We start from the raw sequence: 22,428 nt of genomic DNA on the forward strand, positions 1-22,428 counted from the left end.
AAGTGTTCAGGAATGGAGGAAGAAGATGCATGCTGAACGTGCGCGCGATCCGGACTTTTTTCTTCAGTTGTGATCGGGGGCGTTCTCGGGCCTCGCCCCTTCCGTCTGCTCGGAGTCAGTCCATCTCTGCAGCGACTTGTCCTTCTCAACCCTCCTCTCCTGCCGGCTCTTCAGCCGTCCGCTCCTCGGCCTGCTGCCGTCCCCGCCGTCTCCGCCGCTCCCCGACGACGCCTTTGGCCTGGCGAGCAGCTTCCTCGAGAACGGGACCCGCCAGATATGCGGGCCGACCTCGGTCCCCGTGACGCGGTTCGTCTCGATGACGGTCTTCAGCCTCTTGGCCGCCTCCCAGTTGGACGTGACGGTCGTCAGCCCGGCCCGCCACCCGTACAGGAACGAGCTGACGTTCATCGCGTTCAGCCCGGACCCCTTCCGCCCCGCCGCCAGGGCGACCTCCGGGAGCTCGCCGCGGGCCACCATGCTCCGCGCATCGTCCCAGGAGACGCTGCCGATGATCTCAATCGGGAGCCGCAGGTCCGCAGGGACGGGGTGGGCCGAGAGCTTTTGCAGCGCGGCGACGCGGCGCGCGCGGTCCGCCTCGGCGGCTTCGGGCGTGCGTGCGTCGTCGCCGCCGTCGTCATTCTTGTCGTCTTCTCCCTGGTGGTCAAAGATGATGCGCGTCCGCGCCTGCTCCGAGTCCGTCCCGATCCCGTACACAATCTTGAAAAACGTGTCGGCCGCCTCCTGAGTGCACACCAGCCTCCGTCCGGCCAATGCCGGGTACAGCGTTTTCGTCAGTCTCGGCCCGTTCTCCACCTCGTCCGTCGCGTCGATGCAGTGCTGCTTCGACCGCAACAGCGCCGAGCCTGGGTCGATGGCCATGTGACTAAAGTCGGACGACAGCGCCATGAAGACGGAGCAGTCGACGTTGAGCGTCGCCGTGAAGTCCTTGAAGTAGTCCGTATGGACGAGGTTCACGATGGCCTCGTCCAGCGGCGGCGTCGGGTCCGTCAGGATACCGCCACCGCCATCGCCGGGCCCGTTGTTGGCGGTCTCGACGACGAGCTCGACGTCATCGGTGCCCATCTTGCGCACGAGGCGGAGCAGGTGGTCGACCGCCGCGTTCTCGCCCTCCCTGATGCGCGACATGAGAATGTGCACCCGAGGCCGGCGGTAGTCCTGGTACGACGTCCGCGCCGCCGCGACCATGTGCCTCGCGAACTTGGCTACCTCGATGCTGTCATCCTCCTCGTCCCGGAGGATCTCCAGCATCGCATCGTCGGCGCCCTCGTCTGTAAAATCCTCGTCCCAGTCCCATCCGGCGTCGGCCATCTCGTAGCACAGCCTTCGCTCCGTTGTCGTGACGACCTTGATCCATGCGCCGTTGGCGACGAGGTCGATGACGGCGCTCACGGCCTTCCCCTGCATTGTCTTGTAGGGCAGCTCCCTCCGCATGCCTGTCAGATCGGAGCAACGCTTGGTGACCTCCCATACCGTCTCGTAGAACTTGTAATTCGACGCGTCGAGCCTCAACCGCATCTTGCTGTCGAGCGCCTCGAGATCCTCCTGGTCGTTGGCATCTGCGTTGTACGATTGAACCATCTTCTCCAGGTGCTTCTTCTCAGACACGATGAGCCGTTCGAAAAGACCGAGTCCCGGGACGGCCTGGTTCCACGACAGGGGCTTGTGGCCCGACGCCGGGCGTCTCTCGATGGCGGACTTTAGCTGCTCTAGCTCTTCAAGGATGACAGTGATGCGTTTGATGATGAACTGACATTGCTGTAGCAAAGTGGTGTCGGGATCCGGCCCGAACTGTGGGAAGACTGCCATCCCGGGAGCCTTTTCGTGACAAACCCTAACTCCGAATGTCGAAGTCTCCGGGCTCGGGGACGAGGGACAGCACAGACCCGTTTGTGCTTTAATGATCTTCGTACAGATCTTTCTCGTTAGATTGCCTCATGTGCAACTTTGCCGGGTGAGACCGGGGGGGGCGGAGGAGAGAATGAATAGGCGGCAATGACGCAGATTCTGGGAGAGCAAGGCGGCGACCGAGATTATGGGGGCCTAGGATTTCAAGGTCGTAAGAGACGACGACTGAAAGATAAGAGAGCCCCCGGATTCCGTGCTGGCTTAAGCTCATAAGAGAATATCGGATAGTCGGCAAGATATCCGTTGCGTGTCGTCCAAGGCGTTGAGAGGCCTTCCACACTAAGTCACGATTAGCGAGTGCTTCTCTTCTACCTTGGCAGACGTTTAAGAGTGTGATAGGCACTAGCTTATAGCCACTCACCAAGGAAGAAATCGGCGTTCTCAAAGATAAACGCAACCGAGCCACTTAATATTACAGGTGATAAACACAACAGTACGCATCGTTTGGGAGCCCCGGCGCAAAGAAAACACAGCAGTACACCGTGTGGTAAACCCGCCGAGGCACGTGAGCCAAAAGCGTCACTTTTCCATATAGGTGGGGCACCAACGCAGGGCCGAGCGTCGCCGGCTTAGTGCCATAGGCCCATAGCAGGTCCGCGGCGCCAGCGAGTCGCGAGCAGGCCAGTCAATAGAGTCAATACATGCCACATGAACAAACAAACAATGGAAAGCGGATTGGCAGTGAAGGCGGAATACCTCAAACTTTGCATTGCACTTATCCTCTCCGTTGTCGTTGGTTCCCCAGTCATGTTCATTAAGAGCACCGCCTGTCGAACCTCATTATCCAATATGCCATGCACTGCAGCCTACAAAAGTCTTTGTACCCGAAATTCCATGCGATCCGGCGCTGTCGTCTAACCAAAGGACAGTAAGGTATAATAATGCCTCAATCCAATGCTTCCTCCCAAACAAAGCGCACAAGCTTAGAAAACAGTTCCATCGCTGTCGATGAGAATGGGAGGCTCCTTCGTGTTTGGTCGGCTGTACTCGGCCATCTCTCGCCCGCCCTAACTCGTCATGTCAGCCGGAGTCTCACCAAAATCGCGTGGTTTTTTTTCCCTCTTTTGTGTGTGTGTGTGTGGGTGGGTGGGTGGGTGAGAGGAGGGAAGCTTACCTTCCAGCTACCAGCTTCCAGCAGTTGAGCCAGAGTGAGCTCGTTCCCATTCAACTCATTCTTCAAATACTTGTTGACCTCGACGCAAAGCTTGTCCAGGAAACCGACCGTCACACCACGCCACTCGACAATCACATCGTCGCTGGGATCGAACATGGGCGCCACCTCCACCGGCTTGACGCCCGCCTTTTTGCAGTAATCATCGTAGTGCTGAAGACCTCTTTCCGTGTCCTCGGATCGCAGCGTGAGGACACCCAGGTCAATGAAGAGACCGCCGTTGCGGTACTCGGGCAGGCCCGTCAGCAATTCGACGCCGGCAAAATGAACCCGCAGTAGGGACTGCATGGGCTGCATCACGCTGTAGCAGAGCCACTGCGTGAGCTTGTGGAACGGCAGGATGGATTCCCACGCGGCGGTCGAGTTTTGCGCAGAAGGCGGGAAGGGAGAGAACTGCGAGGTTGTCGGGCTCTGCGGCGGCTGCGGCATGGACTGGCAAGGCCAGGCGTCGCCAAGGGACACGCCGTTGATCGAGGTTCGGGATGGCGGCCAGATCGGCATGAGACCATTCATGAGAACACTCCACAGAGTGGGGAGAACGACAATCGGCATGGAAGAAGCCTGCGTAGAGGGATGTGACATCAGGTAGTCTGGGCCGAGGTTAGCTTCCGTACTCGATCGACGACTGTGAACGGCAAACAAACATACCAACCATGTTGCCTGGCCGGCCATCCTCGCCAAAGTACTCCTTCTTCTCGGTCAATGCATCCGCCAGACGCTGGAGAAGTTGTGTTCTGCCTTCGATTCCAGCCATTTCATTTCCAGGCTTGGACTGGAGGCCGGCGGCCATCTTCTCGACCGTCAGGTTACGTAGTCCCTCTTTGTCGACCTGGTATTTGTTCTTGCTGTTGCTAGAAAAGATGCCCTGGGGAAATCATTAGCAGGTGCATGGGTAGCCAGCTGGGAGGCTCTCCATGGACCTACCGTCTTGAACATTTCCAAGCTTGCCACTGCAATTCCTTCTGACCGACGATATACGCGGCCATTCTCCGAGCTCGTGTAGCTCCACTTTGTGCCCGCGCCAGCATCTAGCAGCACGCTGACGAGGAAGAGGTCGATCATGCGGCGACACTTCTCGGTGTTGTCGACCTCCTCGGGAAACGTAGAAAGAAGTTGAGCGATACGGTCGCGCCCACCGACGCAAAAGTGCTGGTGTCTGCCGTGGCCGGGTATCGTGTTGAACGGCGCATCGTAATCTCTCTGTGGTACATTGTCTGGTCAGTATACCATGAAGAAGCAAGACACTCGGACGAGAAACCGCACAAAGGACGCGGCCACGCCGAACGGGGAACAAAGTACCTTGATAATCTTGGAGACAAATGATACGACGTTCGGGAACTTGTTCATGTCCACATCGAAGTGCTTCAACTCATTCCGGAGGGCCTTCTCGGTGACGATCTTGCTTCGTTCTCTAACGGCTCCCAAGCTTCGGAGGTATCCTGCGGGGTCGAGCTGCGGGTCGGGGGGACGCGGCAGGTCAACCTTGGGCAAGGAGACGGGCGACAAGGGCGTCAAAGGTGTGCCGGGTGCGGAGCTGTTTCCTGACATTCTGTTTATGATGGCACTGCGCGGTAGTGGTGATCTGATGCTGGATGTACCGGAGTTGATGCTGGCGTTTGACGTCTTGATTGTTGGCTTGCTCGAGGCTTTTGGCTTGCGGGAGAACAGGCCCATTTTGGGTGAATGGGGGGCGGTCGGCGGCGGCGGAGGGGCTCGACAGATAGCGGTTTGTGGGGTCGGGTGGAGGGGTTCAAGCGGTGCTGAGCTGGCCTGGAGTTACTCGTCCAAATCAATGCGAAGCTTCCGAGTAGTCAGCTGGCGCGTTTGGTAGGGCGGTAGGCTGTAACACGAGTTGTATTATTGGCGGCGGTCACCGAGGCCGGGGGGCTCCGAGCGTGAGCGTGCGTGAGGGGAAGATGGCAGGCGGGCTCCTAGCTTCACTCCGCGACGAAGCCGAGACGAGGAGCTCTGAGACAGATATTAAGACGCAGCAAGCAGCAGGGGGGGAAGAGGAAGAGGACTGGAAGATAAGAAGTCGATGTCCTCCCAGGAAAGTTTAATAGAAGCGGCAATTTTGCTGCACCCTCGGAGAACAACAACAGTCAGACACTTGCTGGGCTGGAGCAGCAAGCGAGCGGTGATAGTAAGGTAGCGGGCACCTGGGACTGGTTGCACCACGCAATGGCCAGACCCTCTCTCCTCTTTCTTCTAGTGGTGCTGGGGTGGGGGCTTGTCCTGTCGTGATTGTTCGGGGGGGGGTCTGGGTTCAGGGACCGATTCCCTTATTGGTATTAGAGTTCCCACCGACGTCGATCTGGATCAGGGATAACCGCTGCAGCAAGACGAACTGCTTTTGGTCTGGTTAGCTCGAAAATGTCAAGCCACTTTTAGCCATTCCTACTCCACCATGCCGGACACAGACAACGGGGAAGGGGAAAAGACACGCATTCGACCGGAAGAATGCGTAAGAGAAGACCGGGACCTTTTGAGAATGTGTGAAATGTATGCAGTGGGGCATGAGATGATGCAAAGATGTGCTGACAAGGCAGAGCAGAGCGAATTCCCCATGTTGGACTGAAGAGCCGCAGCGGTGCAACCAAATCCGGGTCCTCATCTGCCCCTGCTTCTGGTGGGTTGTCCGACTACTGTGCTGAGGTATCGCAGTGTCGGTTGTACAGCAGGGCTAGATGGGTGGCCTCGCTGTCCAAGACGCTGTGCAGCCATGGTGGCGGTATTTCCGGGGCGCCTGAGGGGAATGGAAAGCCATATAGATGGCGGGCTTGAAAAGGGTATACGAGGGGATGACAGAGGGCGGAGGAGTTGCAGCGGAGAGAGATTTGCTCACTTACTGGGTTCTTGGTCGTGGAGCTAGCTCCCTTTTCGACTTGAATCTGGAAACTGGCGAAATATCCTGTCCTTCTTGCTAGTCACAAATGGTCAGGAGCGAAGAGGACAGCGTGTCGGGTCGTCTAGGGAAGAAGGAGTGGCAGAATAGGCGAAGGAGAGGTCGGAGGGCAGATTTCAAGGTCAAAAGTCGAAATTGGAAGGCAAATGTTTTGATGTTTGATGATGATGGAATCAGAAAGCTGAGAGCTTTGGGTAGCGCAGTGCGGTTGCGGATGAGGCTTGACAGCGGGAATGCGGATACTGGTAAGCCTGTTAATGACCTTGGCACTGGCCCGACCGGATCTGAGCTAGTCGGGCGGGATCTAGGAGGCGTCCAATGTTTGCAGTAGTGGAAATGACGATCAATGTGCGGCCACTCTTGACCAGGGTAGGCTGGCACAAACACGCGTAGACTGAGGCACGCACGGCACTGCTGGCGGAAAAAGCAACAATAGGCCGCGGCACACGATGTCAGTGGTTGTTGGCCGAGCTCGAACCGCGGGAAAGCGATTTGTCGTATAAGCTTCGTCTTGGGCCGACGGAGGCTAGCTGCCGTATGGATCGAGGGCTGTGTGGTATTGCAGGTGTCTGATGCCAAGACAATGAATGCAATGGGCGAACTGAGTGCAGCCGGCGAAGCTAAACTGAGGTGTGACGACGTATTCGGAAAGTTGCCGGACGTGACTGGGGGTGGAAAGGGGAGGGAGAGTACTCCGTTTTGGTGATATCCGGAAGATGCGGAGAGAAAGGAGAAAAGTGTCCGTCTCGAGGCTCGGAATGATGTAAGGAAAAAAAATATGCAAAGGGGCAAAGAGGAGAGGGAAGTAACGGCGAAAACAAGGCAGCGCAAGCCTGGCGTAGAAAAGCTTTGTTGCACGCGGGTCGAAACGAGGCCGAGAACGTGGGGGATTAAGATAGGAAGAAGGTGTGGATGTGGATAAGGTAAGGTAAATGAGGTCGGTACCGGGATGATGGAAGGTACGGGAAGGAAGGGTCACGACGTGCAGCGGTGGATCAAAAGCAGAAAGCGGTACGGATACAACACAGCACAACAGACAAGAACACATCCCAAGAATTGGGACGGGACACTGGGAAGCGACGGGGGATAATGACGGGGACAGATAACGGAGGAGGAAGGTAGGGACGAGGACGAAAAAATAAGGCAAGAAAGGGAGGAGCAGGAGCGGGAGGAAGGAGAAGAAGGAGAACGGGGGCAGAAGAGGTAGGCAAGAATGGAGAGAGAGAGAGACACACACACACACACGGGGAGAGGGAAGGAGAGAGAGACACCGACTCAGACTCAGGCTGGAGCCGGCGGCGCAGCAGGAGCAGAAGCAGCAGGAGCAGCAGGTCAAGGTCGAAAACCCAGACAACCGAAATACGAACCGAGACATGGAATTAGGATTTCCCTCTGGGCAGCCAGCGAGTTCCAGTTGCTGGGTATTAATCAAGTCTAGCTAGGTAGGCAGGTAGTGGAGGGGTTTGTTTGGTTACGAGATGAGATGATGGCAATGATATAAAAAGAGGGGCTAGACGATGAGGTGTGCAACATCTAAGCAGGGAAGAAAAAGGAACGGGACATTATCGACAATATCTACATCGTACCAAGGTAGGTATGCGGATGGTGTTGCTGTCCCAATCCGTATCTGACCGTGCCTGCCTCTGGTAATGCCTGCCTGCCATACGGTATGGTATGCCCCTTCCCTTCCTGATCTTGAACGTAACGTAACAACCAGCATCCATCAGCCGCTCTATTTCTTTCTTTCTCTCTCTTTCCCTCTCTACCTCTCTTTCCCTCGCTCCCCTTCTCTCTCTCACACTGGACCACCAAGGCCATGGGCAAACATTTGTCTTGCAGATGGATGGGTACGAAGTGGACAACGACTACGTGACAAGCCACCCTCCATTCTGAGACATGGTGAGCTCCTCTTGCCAGGGACAGCACGGGAAGGGAGAGGGACAAGAGGATTCAGTGGAGAAGGCTCGCAGGGAACTCCCGGGCCAACAAACACCGGGGACTTGGTTGGTGTGCATCATGGAGGGGGTCCCATATGACAGGTACCGGTACCTACAGTACGGATATATGGCCCATGTGTACTGCGCGTGATTACCCCATAAGTATCTACCTTGGTAGCAATCAGGTAGCCGAGAAACGGTTTGATTGAAGCGACCATGCTGTGCCATGCGGTGCCGTCTGATATCCATATGCAAGCGTCTGCACGCAACTCATGTGCCCCCATGCACCTTGCCTACCTAGGTAAGTAGGTAGATGGGTACCTATGTATATATTTTGCTTTCACTACTGTGTGTGAGCGTTCGTATCAAGGTGGGAAGGTGGGAAGGTGGGAAGGTAGGAAGGTAGGTACCTAGGTAGGTACCTAGGTAGGTACCTAGGTAGATAGTCAAGTAGGTAGTGTACGGTACGCAGTTGCCTGGACATCGGACGGTTTGGCCATGAGCCGCGCGGTGGGCGGAAAGGAAGGAGGATTATGATCCTTGTCTTCTCCCCTGTCTGTGGTCTGAGCCTTGCCGTGGCACCTGTAACTGCGGCAAGTATCTTGTGATGGTAGGTACGACCGTCCATTTACTGTTCGTACCTTCTTCTGTAGATTCCTGGTAGAACCTCTTTCTTATCCTTTCTTTTTTCTTCCCTGATTTCCTTCTTTTTCACCTTCACATATCAGATGCGAACTCCTGGTCGTAGCTCTGTCCCCCCCCTTGCCGTATCTTTCTTTCTTGCAACCGGCGAGCATCAATCATCACCAACAAACACCACCATGCAGATACTCCGTATACCTACTACAGATACTGGTCTAAGCACTCTAACCAACACCACCACGACTGCAGCCTCGCTGGTGATCTGATCCACAGCTGCAGTCGCAAATCACCAGCTGATTCAAGTCTCCCTCCACCCAGTCCGCTGCCAACAGGGGAGGGGGCTCCTCCCGGAATCGCTCCCCGTAGGCCATATCATGCCACCCTCATATTACTAGTATAACACTGTCTATCAGTCGCGCTTCTCGCATCTCTTCTCCCCAAACCACAACAACGCCATCAACCACCATGTGCCGGGCTCGACCCTCTTCTCAAATAAGTAGCATTACGTGCTTGCATTGTGCGCCTCTAGGTACGCATGCCTTACAGTGCCATCTATGATAGTGTACGTGCGGTTGGACCTTGGGTCGTTGGCTTGGCTAAACCATTGCCCATCTCCTCCTCCTTTGTCTTTTGCCAGTCGCGGCAACAGAAAAGCCGACAGAAGATCCCATGGGAAAATCCGGGTACAGAAAAACTGTCCATCACAGCAGACAGCACATCCACAATGTACCTGTGCCCACGCCATGCAGCCGCGCCGCCCACCCAACCCTATCATATCGTCGTTGATCCAGCGCCTTCTTCGTCCGGCTCTGTCCCTGTTTCGGGCCGTGAAAAGGTCTTGACACGGCTGCGCAATGCCGACTTGCAAAGTGCATACACTACAGATCGCAATCTCCACGGCCCGTCCAGCGACAATCGCTTCATTTTCCCCGCTAAAGCATCCCCATCTCCGGTTCGTGGGAATACTATCTACGTGGAGAAGGTTGCTTGCTGCTCACATGTAGCGCCGACCGCCTAGCCAGCAAGCACCGAGACCAATCCATTCCATTCCGCTTGTCCGGCCCTGCAGCTAAATATAATGGGTACGGATACAGTACAACAGATGATTACAGACCACTGATACAAATTCATCCTTACACATTACAGGCTAACAAACACGACTGCACACCAGCAGGGATGCCCCCCTGAGAGCCCCAAGGCCCCCAAAGGGGCAAGGGGAAGCTCGAATATTCTCTGTCAGGTGCCAATCTCTAGGAAATCGGAAGACTGGAAGAATGGAGTAACGGTACCGGGGACCTGGGCTCTGCTCTTTCGCATGGGGAGGGGGGGGGGGTGGCATGTCGGTGTTGCAGTGCAGCCAAAGCCTGCAAGGTACGGGAGACTATATCGCGCTGCACTGCACTGTTGCCCTCACTGCCTTGAGGTGGTGGACCACCTTCCACTTCACCGTATCCGTACGGTACTGCGCATTACCGCGCGCTTGCAACACGTATTTCCTTATCGATGGATGCATGGCGCCTCGCTTCCAGATCGCAATGCGCCATGGTCCGCTGCAACATTCATCGCCGGAATCGTCCATGTATCGTACTGAGCCTATCCGGCTCATCAATGCAATCGTTGTGGGATTTTGAAAAACGACGGAAGCGTGCAGGTGGCGGCAGGACAGCAACATTCAAGACACTCGGTCTCCACGCGCGCGCCATGCCATGCAGCTCAGCTCCCCTCTCGAATCTTGGTTCGACGCCGGTAAATCAGCATGAAAGCAACTTTTTTTCTTCCTTTTCTTATTGTCATATTTTACATTGCTTTTGCCCCATCCCCTTTGATCCTTTACCAAGCCAAGCCAAGCCAATACTCGTCCACCAACAGCGATGGAAGCATGGCCAATACCGAATGGGATGCACCTCCCCATCGTCCATTGGGGTGTCGGCACTCAGCCCCGACCACCCCGCTTAAGGGACTGAACGAGGAAGACAGAGACGTGTCAAGGCCCCCCTAGCGGTGAACGAGAGGGCTTCTCGGGATCCAATTTCCATAATTGGAGGCGACCAAGGCGGTTTGCTTCCGTGGTAGTGTATCCGTACAGTAGGTTGGTTACAGGGCATGGTTTCAAACCCATCGCGTCCAATAGCTCGCTCGTGACTCTCTCGGACGCCTGCGCTCAGGACCTCAGCAGCGGGAACTGGTTATCTAAATCTAACCCTGCTTAGCGCTCCTCCCACAGCTTAAGCCTCGCGCAGCCGGCGCCAAATGTAACTACAGTCCTCCCCTCCCGAATGTCAAGGCAAGCAGTGGCCTCAATTAGAACGGAAGCGCCTCGCCAAATGGCGGCAGTATCGGCTCTTGCCATTTTCTTCACCAGCCTGCGCGAACCCATCGATGCCCTTCGTCTTCGCCCACCCCTGTCACCGAGCTCTGGCCGAGAGGTGTCCTGTGCCGATCTGGGCTTGAGTATCCGTACTTTGAGGTGTAACCTGGATCCTCTCTAATATCGTCGATTTCAGGATGCCGGGCGGCTGGCTTCATGTGAAAGTTGCTCGGCAGGTGGTACCATTGAAAATTTGCGCCATGGACTTTGCCATGCGTTCGTTCCCTTTGTGTCATGCCCAACAGGCCAAGTCGGACGTGGCCCTGCTCCCGGCTTTCATGTCCGCCAAAGACATCCGTACTTCACTGCTGCCAGGGTCGCCTCGGGCCTCTTGCACAACTCCCGTCTTCGGGCCACAGAGGCTTGATGACCGATGGGGATACCGCCCTCACCTAGCACCATTCCGGCGGATCAGCTCTGCCTCGTGTGACGATGCCACGAGGTAGCCATGCTGCGAGCGCCAGTTATGCTTAGGGGCGCCGTAAACCCTATTGAGTCTTATGGCGAGGTCAGCTCGCGGACAATCCCGCCACCAGCTAGCCTCCTGGCTCAGATGCTGGCCAATGCTAGATCTATAGGCACCTCTCCAGGGCGTGGCAGACGCCATTATCAGCGGTCAGCGAGAGAGGAGCTTGACGGTCCCGATCGATTGCTGGCGCTCGACAGTGAACCTCATCCGTTGCTGAATCATGGGTGGCGTAAAGCTCCTCGGCATTTACGCCTCTTGGCTAGGCCATGTCTCAGTGCGTTCCGGAATGAGAAGGCCTGGGTAATACCGCCAAACCCCAGAGCGAGTGACCTTGAAGGTTTACCTTCTCCCCTTTCCTTCTTTCCTTCTTTCCACGTGGAAGTAGCCAACCGCTGGCTGGGCCCCATCTGACAAACTTCTTTGCCAGTCGGTGCGCAAACAGCACCACCCAAGGCGCCGGCCGGGATAGCCTCGCAAAACACGACGACTTGGCTGGAGAGCGGACCAAACAAATATAAACAAACGTCTTACCTACCTACTACCTATGTTAACTATAGAGGGAAAAAGGCAAAAAGATGGACGATCAGGGAATCGAACCCTGGACCTACCGCATGCTAAGCGGTCATTATACCACTAAACCAATCGCCCATTAGATGATCTAGCCCGGACTTGAACCGGAGACCTTCAGTGTGCTCAATCGAGGGGGAGACCTCATCCTGTTAGACTGACGTGATAACCAACTACACCACCAGACCATTTGTTGGATGAAGGGCTCGGATTGTGGTACTATCAATGGAGGGGGCAGAGTGGTGTGGGCGCGAGAAAAAAATTTGCAACCGGAAAGCCGTCAGCGGGGAACCCTTGCGGACGGGGTCGGTGTCGGGGCCGGGGGCGGCCGGTGTGGAGAAGCATCCCGAGTGGTTGCCATCGTGCAGACACACCACAAAAGCGGCAAAGAGGGTTACTTGGGCATCTGTCAGCAAGAGTACCAATCGGGAATTAAGTGGTGAAATGGTGAAACGCAGTTTGCGAAATCACAATTGGCAAACCATCGCGAAACAGCCTCTTAACGTCTCGAATATGGCCGCCCCAGTTCCCGCGCTTTCGCAGGCGGCCGCATAACAGCTGTGCTTTCTGTCTCTCTCTCTATCTCTCTCCCAAGCACACAGTCTTTCGTTAGTACCGCCCTTACAAAAGCGGCCCCCCTTCCCCCGTCCTCTCTCCTCCGGCCCTTGAGGTCCGCGGCACCTTCGTGGGGACAGAGGTCCAGTGCTCGCCGCGGGTCGGGAGAGAGTCCATTATATGGCGGATATCAGTCGGAGTAGAAGCGGATGTTCGGGGGGTGGGACGGCGGTGTTTTGCCGGGCTGAGGATAGTTTTACAGAGATAGGAACGGGTAGGTGCGGTTTGTTCAAGACCTGGTATGGAGGCTCTGCTGTCGCGGGGGCGTTTATAGCGAAGGGTTGATAAGGGGGCTGTGCCTGCCTGGGCACTGGGTGCGATGTTGAGAGCGGTATGGCCTTGGGAGAACTGAACCCGGGATAGTTTGTTCGTTGGTCGACGGAAGACATCAGGTAGACTTGCGTCGGCCTGCCGTTATGTCCTTCACGACGATCGGGCTTTGGTGTTCTTTTAACGTATGCCTTTTTTGCCATGTGACTATCCAGTACGCAACCTCGCTCAGTGTTTAGGCGCGCGCGTGTGTGTGTAGTTCGGTGTTTGTAACACTGGAAGAACCTCGGGGGCGTTATGTTTCCCTAGCAGGGTACACCGGAGGATCAAACTGTTTTATTTCCAGGGCGTTTCGGTACAGCCCATGATTGCTGTCAGTTGCTGCCAAGCTCACCCTCAGTATAGCCGGGCTCAGTGGTCGTAAGAAGCAGTTTCGAATAGCGCAGTACCGCCTGGACTCCAGTGGGGATGACTAGATGATGTGTACTCGTAAAGTCCTCTCTCAAAGGGGATTTTCTTCTTCTTCTTCAACCAGCCTCGTGTTCACCCTGCTGCGCCGCAGACATCACGCACAACGGGGCCCTCAGGACCCCAGGTGAAAGCTCAGACAAGACGTTGAAAGGGGGGAGGGGGAGCAGGGCCCATCTCTATTTATTGTGAGCAGTAGCTGGGATGGTGTTGGGCTAATGTACATAAGGTGAACTGCCCCCCGGTCTCCAGGTTAATTATCCAGCAGGCCGCTGCCTGCTCGGATCTTGTCCCAACACCCCTCCAAAAATTCATGATTAGGCCTGTAGGACATTCCCTCGGGGACAATGTGACTATAACCCTCGCGTAACGTCTCGAACTGTTGGGGTAGTCACATCCTAACGATTGTGTTGCAATTCACCATCGACACAGTGCCGCCTTGATTGGGAGAACGGTTCTCTATTATTCCTGCGGTGCAGTGTCCATATGATACATGAGCTGTTTTTTTTTCTTGGTTTGCTTCTACACCCGTATGGTACAGTGTCTTTGGCTCCTCTCTCCTCGAGTCGTGAGTCTTTGCCATCCCCTGTTTTCTCTCTTCTCTCTTCTTCCTCTTCCTCTTCCTCTTCCTCTTCCATATATTACAAGGGCGAGCTCTGTCTTGGCACGAAAAAGCTCTCGGGTGCTCTTCTCTCCCTCTGCCTCTCATTTCTTCCGCATCTCGCTCCAGAACTTCTGCCTCTCCTGCTCGCCTCTCCGCTCGGCGTACTTCTTGGCGTAGTTGGCCTCCTCCTTGGTGCGGTTCGCCTCCATGTAGTTCCCGGCGCCGCCCTTGGCGTCGTGGACGGTCTGCTTCAGGCTGTTGATGACGCCGCTGATGCTGCCATCCTGGGCGGATGTCTCGGCGGGTGTCGCGGCGGCAGCGCCGCGAGGGGCCTGGTACGTCAGGCCAGAGCTGGCGGCGGCCGTGGTGGTGGTGGCGGTGGTGGGGGTCGAGAGGGGCATGAGGCCGAAGAATTTGCGGAAGCCGGCCATGTTGAAGAGCCAATTCTGAAACACGCCGACGGCACCGGCAACGAAGAAGTACCACTGGACGCCGGCGGGGAGGTAGGCGGTAAAGATGACGGAGATGGGGCCGAGGATGTACATCATCAGCTTCTGCTGGGCCTTGGCCTGTGGCGTGGCGTAACGGGAGCCGAGCTAGGGGGAGGGGATTTGCGCGCTTAGCGATACGACCATGGAGAATGGGGAGGGAGGGGGTGAGGTGTAACACACCTTGACCATGGCGAACATGGCTAACGGACCGGCGATGGGGAGGAGGAAGAGGGGGTCAGACACGGTCAAGTCCGAGACCCAGAGGAAGCCGCCCGTCTCCATTCCGGGGACGGGGATGGCGGCGGCGCCGTTCAGGACGCGGAACATGCCGTACCCGAAGGGGATCTGAAGGAGACCCCAGAGGCCTTTGAGAGGGTTCACGCCGGCGTTCTTGTTCATGACGGACAGGTCCCGGCGCATCTCGGTCATGGCGGCCGTGTCGCCGCGGGACATGGCCTCCTGCACACCCTTGCGGACCTCCTCGTACTTGGGGTTCTGCTGCAGCTTCTGCATGCGGGCCGATGTCTCCTGGGCCATGAGGAGGGGCTTGAACATGACGAGGCGCAGGAGGATGCCGGTGGCGGCGATGGAGCCCCACCAGGGCAGGCCAGAGTAGACGTGGATGTGCTCAAAGGCCCACTGCATGACGCTCGAGGGGCCCCAGCCGAAGTCGAGGCCGAGGGTCTTGAGGAAGCCGATCTGTTCAGGGAGGTCGAGGAGGGCGGCGGCGTCGAGGTCGGGGATGGAGCTCGAGGGGGTGGCGAGATCGGCGGCATCGGCGAGGACCGGCTCAGAGACGGGTACGGAGGCGGAGGCGTCGTTGATAGCGGCGGCGGGTTCGACGGGGGTTTGCGCGGGAGCTGCTGTTGTCGGTGTCGGTGTCGTTTCCGCAGGCTTGGAGTACCAGAGGGAGAGGGCTCGTCTCGTCTCGAGGGAGCCGCCGATGGCTACTGTGCCGGCAAGGCCGCCACTCAGTCTGGAGTTGGCGGGCCTCAGGGCGGTCCACGGCGCGCCGCTGCTTCGGAGGGAGGTTCCGAACTGCCGTCCATCGCCGAGCCGTCTGGGCGACCGGGACATCTGGTCATTTGAAAGTTAGCCTTGTTGGATGCGAGTTGTGCCGCGATGCTCTCAGCCCGGGACCCGGTGGGGTGAGGATGATGTTTACAGATTGGCTTGAGATGCTGCTGGTTGCCCTCACCGAGGGGAGGGAGCGTAGGACGCCTCTGCTGGGCAGCATGGTGGGCTGAAGTTGAAGGGGGGAGGAGAGAGATGGATGGTTTGTCGGGGATTGAAGATTGTCTCTCTCCAAAGTCTCGACGACGGATGCGCAGGTTGGTTGCTTCGCTGGGAAATTTTTGGGGGGACTGCGGATGCGCCGGGGAAATATCGGGTCACACTGAACGGGTTGGTTTACAGGCAGGCCCAAGCTCCGACTCCGTGCCGCGGTCGATGGCCAGGAGGGGGGTGAAGGGTGAGGGAGGTCGGCTTTTGGTCAAGGTATTGACGAATGAAAGCTGATTCAATCTCAGACTAGGTTCGTGTTTCGGTTTAACTGCAGATCGGCAAATATTCTTTGCCGGCGAAGGAGGGAAAAAAAATGTCTTGTTTGATTTGGTCTGCAAAGCTAGCATACGTATATATACGGATTGCGAGCCTGGTGCTCATCATCACTGTGACCTGGCCCACCCACGCTCACGCCCACACTGCCCATCTAGGGGTCACTGCTTTTACTAGGTACTTCTGTAGATGCCTTCCATCTCCCTCTACGGAGATGCGTGTTTTTGTTTTTTTTGTCTAGGCTAAGGTGAGCAGGTTCGGGCCAAAGCGGTCCCAGGGTCGCACCCAGCGGCGGCCTCACATCCGCTGCATAGCATAGTCTCTTGCTGTCTTGCAGAGACGGCTCACGGTTGCCACGGGTCGAGATACTTCGTCATTTCTACAGCATTCTGGCCCTTTATTCCCATCCGCCTAGTCATTCCAGACTCGTCAGGTCGTCAAGACCAGTGGTGGGCCTTCGCTGCTTCTCTCGAACCTCCAGGCCGGGGCCAATGGGGTGCGCACGTCTCCGGGACATCGGGAAGACCTACACAGGTACCACGTTAAATCGTATTCTCATCAGTGCAGGTGACAGCATCATGTGCATGTTGGCGGGAGCACCCGCACACGCATACGAGCCACTCGCGGGGTATTCCAGCCGTACCTTGGTGCCGCCCCATCCTAGCCTGTAAGCAGCCTCGTGTGCAAACAACTCTCCAAATCCGAGCATCATGCCATTTATGAAGGGTAGAAGCAGGTTGATGGCGGCGCCGCGGACCAGGCCCCAAAACGTGGGTGGCTTGTAGAGGATCACCGGCGAGTTCGACGAGGGAGGTGATTCGGTCAGGTCTTCGCCTTGAGAGTACTGCTCGCTGTCGGACCGAATCGTCACGCCGGACTCGGCGAGGGGGTGAAAATCGTCGGAAGCCATCGTCGAGGCTGGCTTGGAGGGGGTGGAAGGATGGTGACGGTTGTGAATGGGGAGGGTTTGCCGGGGTTGGGAGACTACCTATGTATGTTGACGACCAGGTTTCCCGAAACTCGGCGCAGATGAGATGCTGGAACAGGGGAGCTTCCGGCTTCACCTCGGAAAATCATCACAGCCGCCGCCGCCTGACAGGAACAGCTTCAGCCACCGGAGATTAGATAAGCGAGCAGCGGCACCTACCAACCATGGAGGGGGGAAAGGTACGTACCTTCATTGAGGCAAGGTTGAGGCGGGACGTGGAAGGTGGCGCCTCCTCACGTCACAGGGAAGGTGCCAGAGAGCAGAGAGGTACCTACCTACTACGTACGGATACATCAGCAAAGAAGCTCCAACTGACTGACTGACGACCATTAAAGCTGCCTGCCTGCTAATACTCCCCTCCCCGTCTTCATATCCCGCCCTAGTTCCGACTTTGCAGAGCGCGCAATCTTCAAAGGAAAGGAAACCATACACACCACTTTTACTCCATACGGGACATCTACTCCCTTCCTTGCCTTGCCTTGCCTTGCCTCCTCTCCCATATTGCATTTCTCACCATCTCTTCTATTACCCAACTTGCCGACTTTCAAGACACCATCACCACCTCCACCACCACCCCGTGCCGTCATCATGTCGGGCAGCAGCAACAGCGCTTCGCGCAACAACATTCTGCGGGACTTTAAGAACCTAACCGGTATGCCCGAAGCTCGCGTAAGCAACGTTCCATCCATCACCTGGATGATTTCATCCTGCTCACTTCCCCACCAAGTGCACAGAGTACCTTGATTCCGCGAACTGGGACATTGGCCTCGCCGCCCAGGCCTACTACGCCGACCACGATTCCGAGGGTGACGTCCCACCCGCTGCGCAGGCTCAGCCCGCTGCTCCTGCTCCCGCCGAATATACCGGTCCCCGAACTCTCGATGGCAGACCCGCCCCGGAGTCTGCGGGCGGTTCGAGCAGAGCTAGCACGGCCAAGAAGGCCGCACCCAAGAAGAAGGGTGTTGCGACGCTCAGCTCCATCGGCGGCGGTCACGCACACGACGACGACGACGACGACGATGACGATGACGACGACGACAGAGGCCGGGGCGATCTCTTTGCCGGAGGAGAGAAGTCTGGATTAGCTGTGCAGGACCCGTCCCAGGAAGGCGGTGGCGCCAAAAAGTTCATCAGTGACATTCTCGCCAAGGCGAAGGCGTAAGTGACCGATTCCTACGAGGTCTTGAGAAGCCCCAACTGACAACTGCCAGCAACGCCTCCCGTCCCGAGACTGCATCGCCAGCTGGCCCTTCGCGCTCCAGTGTCTTCCGAGGAACAGGCAATACCGTTGGTGGCGAAGGAACCGACAGCCGCAGCATCCCCGACCCCAACGCCTTCCAGGAGGGTTCTCAAGGTCCGCCCGGAGCAGGCGGCGAGCCTCAGGAGCGCACCTTGCACTTGTGGCAGGATGGTTTCAGCATCGACGACGGCGAGCTTCACCGATTCGATGACCCGGAGAACGCGATGGACCTGAACATGATCCGCGCCGGTAGAGCTCCTCTGCACCTGATGAACGTCCGCTACGACCAGCCGGTCGACGTGAAGCTGCACCAGCACCAGGAGAACTACCGCCCCCTGCCCAAGAAGTACAAGCCCTTCAGCGGAGAGGGACGCCGACTCGGCAGCCCGGTCCCTGGGGAAGGTAGCTCCACCACAGCCGCGCCGCCCCCCGGTGCTTCGGCTAGTATTCAGACCACTTCGACGAGCTCGACGGGCCCTCAGCAAGCCATTGACGAGTCCCAGCCAACCCTGACTCTTCGCATTCAGCTGCCCAACGGCACGAGATTGCCTGCGCGTTTTAACACGACGCACACTGTCAATGACGTCTACGAATTCGTGCAGCGGGCGTCGGCCGACACCCGCACCAGGCCGTGGGTCCTGGCGACGACCTTTCCGAACAAGGACCACACCGATCGCAGTCTGGTCCTAGGTGAGATGCCCGAGTTCAAGAAGGGTGGTACCGCTGTTGTCAAGTGGGCTTGAGCGGCATCATGAAAAAAGGAAAGAAAAAAATGGCGCGGGGGTCGGGCGGCGTTTGGTACTTTGGTCCCGCAGTATGACCGGGTGGCCGGGTGGCCCTTGGATCCAGGCATCGAGGCTATTTGCCTCTGCGTGACATGTAGACTAGCTTTTGAGGAATAGACATGCTTGCAAAGTAACTGGGACGGGTGGTTGCGTGTGAGACCTTTTGATGCACTTTTGAACTGCCACGCACTAGATATAGATAGTAAACCATACTTGTTCCTGTTTTTTTGTTGTACAGTTTCAAACTCCCATCAACGCCCTTGGAAATGGTATCATTAATCATCCCTGCCATACGCCACTGCGGCTCGCTGTCGCCCAAGACAACACGCTTGTCTCCTCCCTACGCGAAATAGATTTTTACAACCTTTACCAGCCCCGCACGCACGTTATGCGCGTTGGTTCCTTTTTTCTTCTTTTTTTTCCCTTTTTTTTTGAATCATGCGTGCCCGCCACCCTGAGATATCATGGTGGCCGGTCCGTCGAGGAATTTGAAGTGCTCAATGGCGATCTGGCAGTTGAGCATGGCGGCGTTGAACCTGGCCTCGCCCGGCGGGAGGATGACCATCAGGTACGTGTTGGTGGTGAACTTGAGGATGAAGAGGTTGAAGCGCGTGCCGGCCTTGTGCTCCATGCGCACGAACTGCTCGGCGTTGCGCGGGGTGCCGGTGAAGCGGCTGATGGTCTGCTTGAAGTGCTTCATGATGTTGGACATGCGCTCCAGGCGGTCCTCGGTGGGGTTCCGCTGCCCCTCCTCCGAGGTCCAGGACGAGACGGCGAGGAAGGAAGTGCGCTCGAACAGCAGCAGCTCCTCGGCCTCGATGGCGACGCCCAGGTTGGCCAGGTTCCGCTCGATCGTGGACAGGTTGGGGACGAGGTCGTGTATGATGCTCGCCCATGCCTTGTACAGGCTCTGGTCCCAGATGCTCGTCGCAAAGGGCGTGATGTCGAAGCCCTGTGCGGCGAGCGCCGCGGAGGAGGGGCTGACGGGGTCGTCGTCGTCCGGGTGGTGGTGGTGGTGCTGCTGCTGCTGGAGGTAGCCGATGCTGTTGGCGTACTCGGCGGTGCGCTGGCGGACGACGCGGAAGCGGTCGTCGTAGACGGACTCGCGGTGGGCGGGGACGACGAGGTCCATCTTGTGGATGAGGACGTAGACCTTGGCGCCGGGGGAGAACTGGAGGAGGGCGGAGATGATGGAGACGTAGGTGGCGAGGTCGCGGTCGATGTCGCGGGACTCGATGTCGAAGACGTAGATGAGCACGCCGACGTTGGAGAAGACGTGGACGCGCTGCTGGGAGAGGTAGTTCTCCATGAAGGCCTCCTGGCCGCCGCAGTCCCAGAGGTTGAGCGTGAGGTTGCCGAGGAACTTGACGTGGGAGAGGTCGATGTCGATCGTGGCGCCTCTGGGAGGTGGGTAAGGAGAGGGGAGAATGTGAGCCAACGATGGCGGGAACAATGCATTCGGGACAAAACAGGTGCGGAGGAACGCTTACAGTCTCCGGGTGTCACGGGCAATGTAGTTGCTAAAGATGATGCTCCTCATGCTAGACTTTCCCGAGCCACTCTTGCCCATAAGCAAGACCTTCTTCTTCTTGGGCTTCTTGACCTCGGTCGGGGGCGCGTTGCCCGGGCCGTTGTCGAAGGAAGCATCGGCCATTGCGTATAGGTGGCTAGATATCTATCGCGCACTCGTGTTTATCGATGCAGGTCGTCCCGAAGAGTAGCACGTCGGGGGAGGGAGGGAGGAGATCTCGAAGTATTGAAGCTCCGTCGTCGGAGCTTCGGGTCAGACGATTGACGCGTCACCTGGGAAGGTTCTTCAAAGTGTCAAAGTAGCGACTAGCTCGGCACGTTCGAAGGAGAGGCGGGGGCGTGAACAATTGATCGAGCGTTGCGGAGAGGCTTTTTGCAAGGTCGATTGGCCGACGAGATGCTGATGTTGGGTTCGCAACCCCCGGTTTCCGGGAGGCGCATGATGCGGTACGTACCCAGACGGATTAGAGGAGCGCCATCCGATAAGATAAGGCTGCTGAGGTAATCTCGACAGATACTAACACCCCGCCGTTGGACGTTTCTTTTTCCCACCAAAAAACAAAAAAGTTCCACATGTTCATCCCATCGTCAGTCATCCGCCTACGCAATCGAGACCACAATCGTTCAATGCCACAATGACAACGACCGGCTTCAGTGGCCATGGCCCTTGGCAGAGGAAGAGAGTGCTATGCTTGTCTTCAAGCCACTCGGGACAGGCTGCGTGAACAACTCCTTTCTTGGGCTGTGCGTCTTTGAGCGACGGTAAGACCTTGAAGTAGTACGAACTTGACTTACACACAGACCCAACGTGACAGCTGATGGAGCCCTGGAGACAGCACATGGGCGAGGTTTGATTCAGGAGTATACACGAAAGGATGAGATCGTCGATTCTCTAGGCCTTGGCCATTTCCAGGCCAGGTGAGTGCTTCGAGCAGAATACGAGCTTTTCCCATCAGTCCATCTTTCGGCTAGGCTAGTCAATGCAGACACGAGCTTGTTGTCCCCTCCTGGCGAAACGCACTTGTTATCCTCTCGGTGCACGTTTGAACGAACATCTGGCAGTCCAGAGCAACACGGCCCACCTGGAACATATCCCCCGTTGTCAAAGTCGCCCTGGATACGGTTTACGTCGTCGCGACCCAGCCACCCCAGGGAGTCCAGCCTCCCACATTGCCTACCGCTCAATGGAAGGGATATACCAGCTGCCCAATAGTGAAAGACGAAGCCCTTAAAGGGACTGCTCTGTTGCCCTGCCGCTGGTTGGGGTGTAAGACGTTGTCTTAGCTTGTCCATCCAACGCCCGTGCCGACCCAAACCTCGCGACTCCCTTTGACTAGGGGCCAATGAACGTGATGCTGTCATCGGTGTTGGGTATGGCATCCTGCACTCAAGGGTCGGTTGGTGATACCGGCTAGCGATGGACTAGTGACACCGTGTGTGGTGGAGCTGAGTCGACCCATTCGCCCCCCTGAGTCCCGACGACCAAACGCGTGTTCATCCCTTCCCGAGATACAGGTGAGGCTTTTACACATATTACGGCCCGGCTCCCGACTCATGCCCGTCGATGGTGTATGGAATCTGGATGTTGCCTCGCCGACTAGGAAACTTGTAAATCTTCAGCACATGACCTGTCTTCGCGGAGCATAAGATTGCTCTGTTTCCCAGATGATGGAATCGCTTGTCGAGTGGAACTTGATCGAATCCGAACACCAAGGAGACGGCCCCAGGCCGAAAATGAACACGCACTTCTCGAACCCGCAGCGAGGCTCTCATCGCCCGCCCGAGCACCCTGCGAAGAGCCGATTACCTGGGACGAGTGCACCCACGCAACGGACAAGAGTTGAAACGCAATATCGTCCGCCACTCCCCAGCAACAGGCCTCCGGTTTTCACGAG

The 22,428-nt window shown here is 57.0% G+C and overlaps 7 protein-coding genes and 2 non-coding genes across 9 annotated transcripts; 2 read left to right on the forward strand and 7 right to left on the reverse strand.

Annotated features, from left to right (window-relative positions):
- Positions 1-63: 63 nt before the first annotated feature.
- On the reverse strand, positions 64-1,827 carry GLRG_10750 (uncharacterized protein; the record flags this gene model as incomplete). The annotated part of the gene is made up of 1 exon (XM_008101435.1): positions 64-1,827. One exon carries the CDS (start codon positions 1,825-1,827, stop codon positions 64-66), a length of 1,764 nt encoding a protein of 587 aa, XP_008099626.1.
- A 1,022-nt stretch (positions 1,828-2,849) lies between these two features.
- GLRG_10751 (uncharacterized protein) lies at positions 2,850-4,771 on the reverse strand (the record flags this gene model as incomplete). The annotated part of the gene is made up of 5 exons (XM_008101436.1): positions 2,850-2,933; positions 3,041-3,687; positions 3,746-3,962; positions 4,022-4,297; positions 4,397-4,771. 5 exons carry the CDS (start codon positions 4,769-4,771, stop codon positions 2,850-2,852), a joined length of 1,599 nt encoding a protein of 532 aa, XP_008099627.1.
- Positions 4,772-6,030: 1,259 nt separating this feature from the next.
- On the forward strand, positions 6,031-6,333 carry GLRG_10752 (uncharacterized protein; the record flags this gene model as incomplete). The annotated part of the gene is made up of 1 exon (XM_008101437.1): positions 6,031-6,333. The coding sequence occupies one exon, from the start codon at positions 6,031-6,033 to the stop codon at positions 6,331-6,333; it is 303 nt and encodes a 100-aa protein (XP_008099628.1).
- Positions 6,334-11,994: 5,661 nt separating this feature from the next.
- Positions 11,995-12,066, reverse strand: GLRG_13269. The gene has a single exon. It is a non-coding gene; the product is annotated as a tRNA-Ala (tRNA).
- A 6-nt stretch (positions 12,067-12,072) lies between these two features.
- GLRG_13270 lies at positions 12,073-12,173 on the reverse strand. The gene has a single exon. It is a non-coding gene; the product is annotated as a tRNA-Val (tRNA).
- A 1,870-nt stretch (positions 12,174-14,043) lies between these two features.
- Positions 14,044-15,670, reverse strand: GLRG_10753 (YidC/Oxa1 family membrane protein insertase; the record flags this gene model as incomplete). Its single annotated transcript, XM_008101438.1, has 3 exons — positions 14,044-14,538; positions 14,614-15,510; positions 15,632-15,670. The coding sequence occupies 3 exons, from the start codon at positions 15,668-15,670 to the stop codon at positions 14,044-14,046; spliced, it is 1,431 nt and encodes a 476-aa protein (XP_008099629.1).
- Positions 15,671-16,405: 735 nt separating this feature from the next.
- GLRG_10754 (outer membrane protein TOM13) lies at positions 16,406-16,900 on the reverse strand (the record flags this gene model as incomplete). Its single annotated transcript, XM_008101439.1, has 2 exons — positions 16,406-16,516; positions 16,634-16,900. 2 exons carry the CDS (start codon positions 16,898-16,900, stop codon positions 16,406-16,408), a joined length of 378 nt encoding a protein of 125 aa, XP_008099630.1.
- Positions 16,901-17,566: 666 nt separating this feature from the next.
- GLRG_10755 (SEP domain-containing protein) lies at positions 17,567-18,961 on the forward strand (the record flags this gene model as incomplete). The annotated part of the gene is made up of 3 exons (XM_008101440.1): positions 17,567-17,647; positions 17,706-18,136; positions 18,190-18,961. The coding sequence occupies 3 exons, from the start codon at positions 17,567-17,569 to the stop codon at positions 18,959-18,961; spliced, it is 1,284 nt and encodes a 427-aa protein (XP_008099631.1).
- A 478-nt stretch (positions 18,962-19,439) lies between these two features.
- On the reverse strand, positions 19,440-20,657 carry GLRG_10756 (uncharacterized protein; the record flags this gene model as incomplete). The annotated part of the gene is made up of 2 exons (XM_008101441.1): positions 19,440-20,403; positions 20,494-20,657. The coding sequence occupies 2 exons, from the start codon at positions 20,655-20,657 to the stop codon at positions 19,440-19,442; spliced, it is 1,128 nt and encodes a 375-aa protein (XP_008099632.1).
- Positions 20,658-22,428: the final 1,771 nt, after the last annotated feature.

This window comes from Colletotrichum graminicola (assembly GCF_000149035.1).
Source record: "Colletotrichum graminicola M1.001 genomic scaffold supercont1.66, whole genome shotgun sequence".
In the NCBI taxonomy this organism is placed as follows: Eukaryota; Fungi; Ascomycota; class Sordariomycetes; order Glomerellales; family Glomerellaceae; genus Colletotrichum; species Colletotrichum graminicola.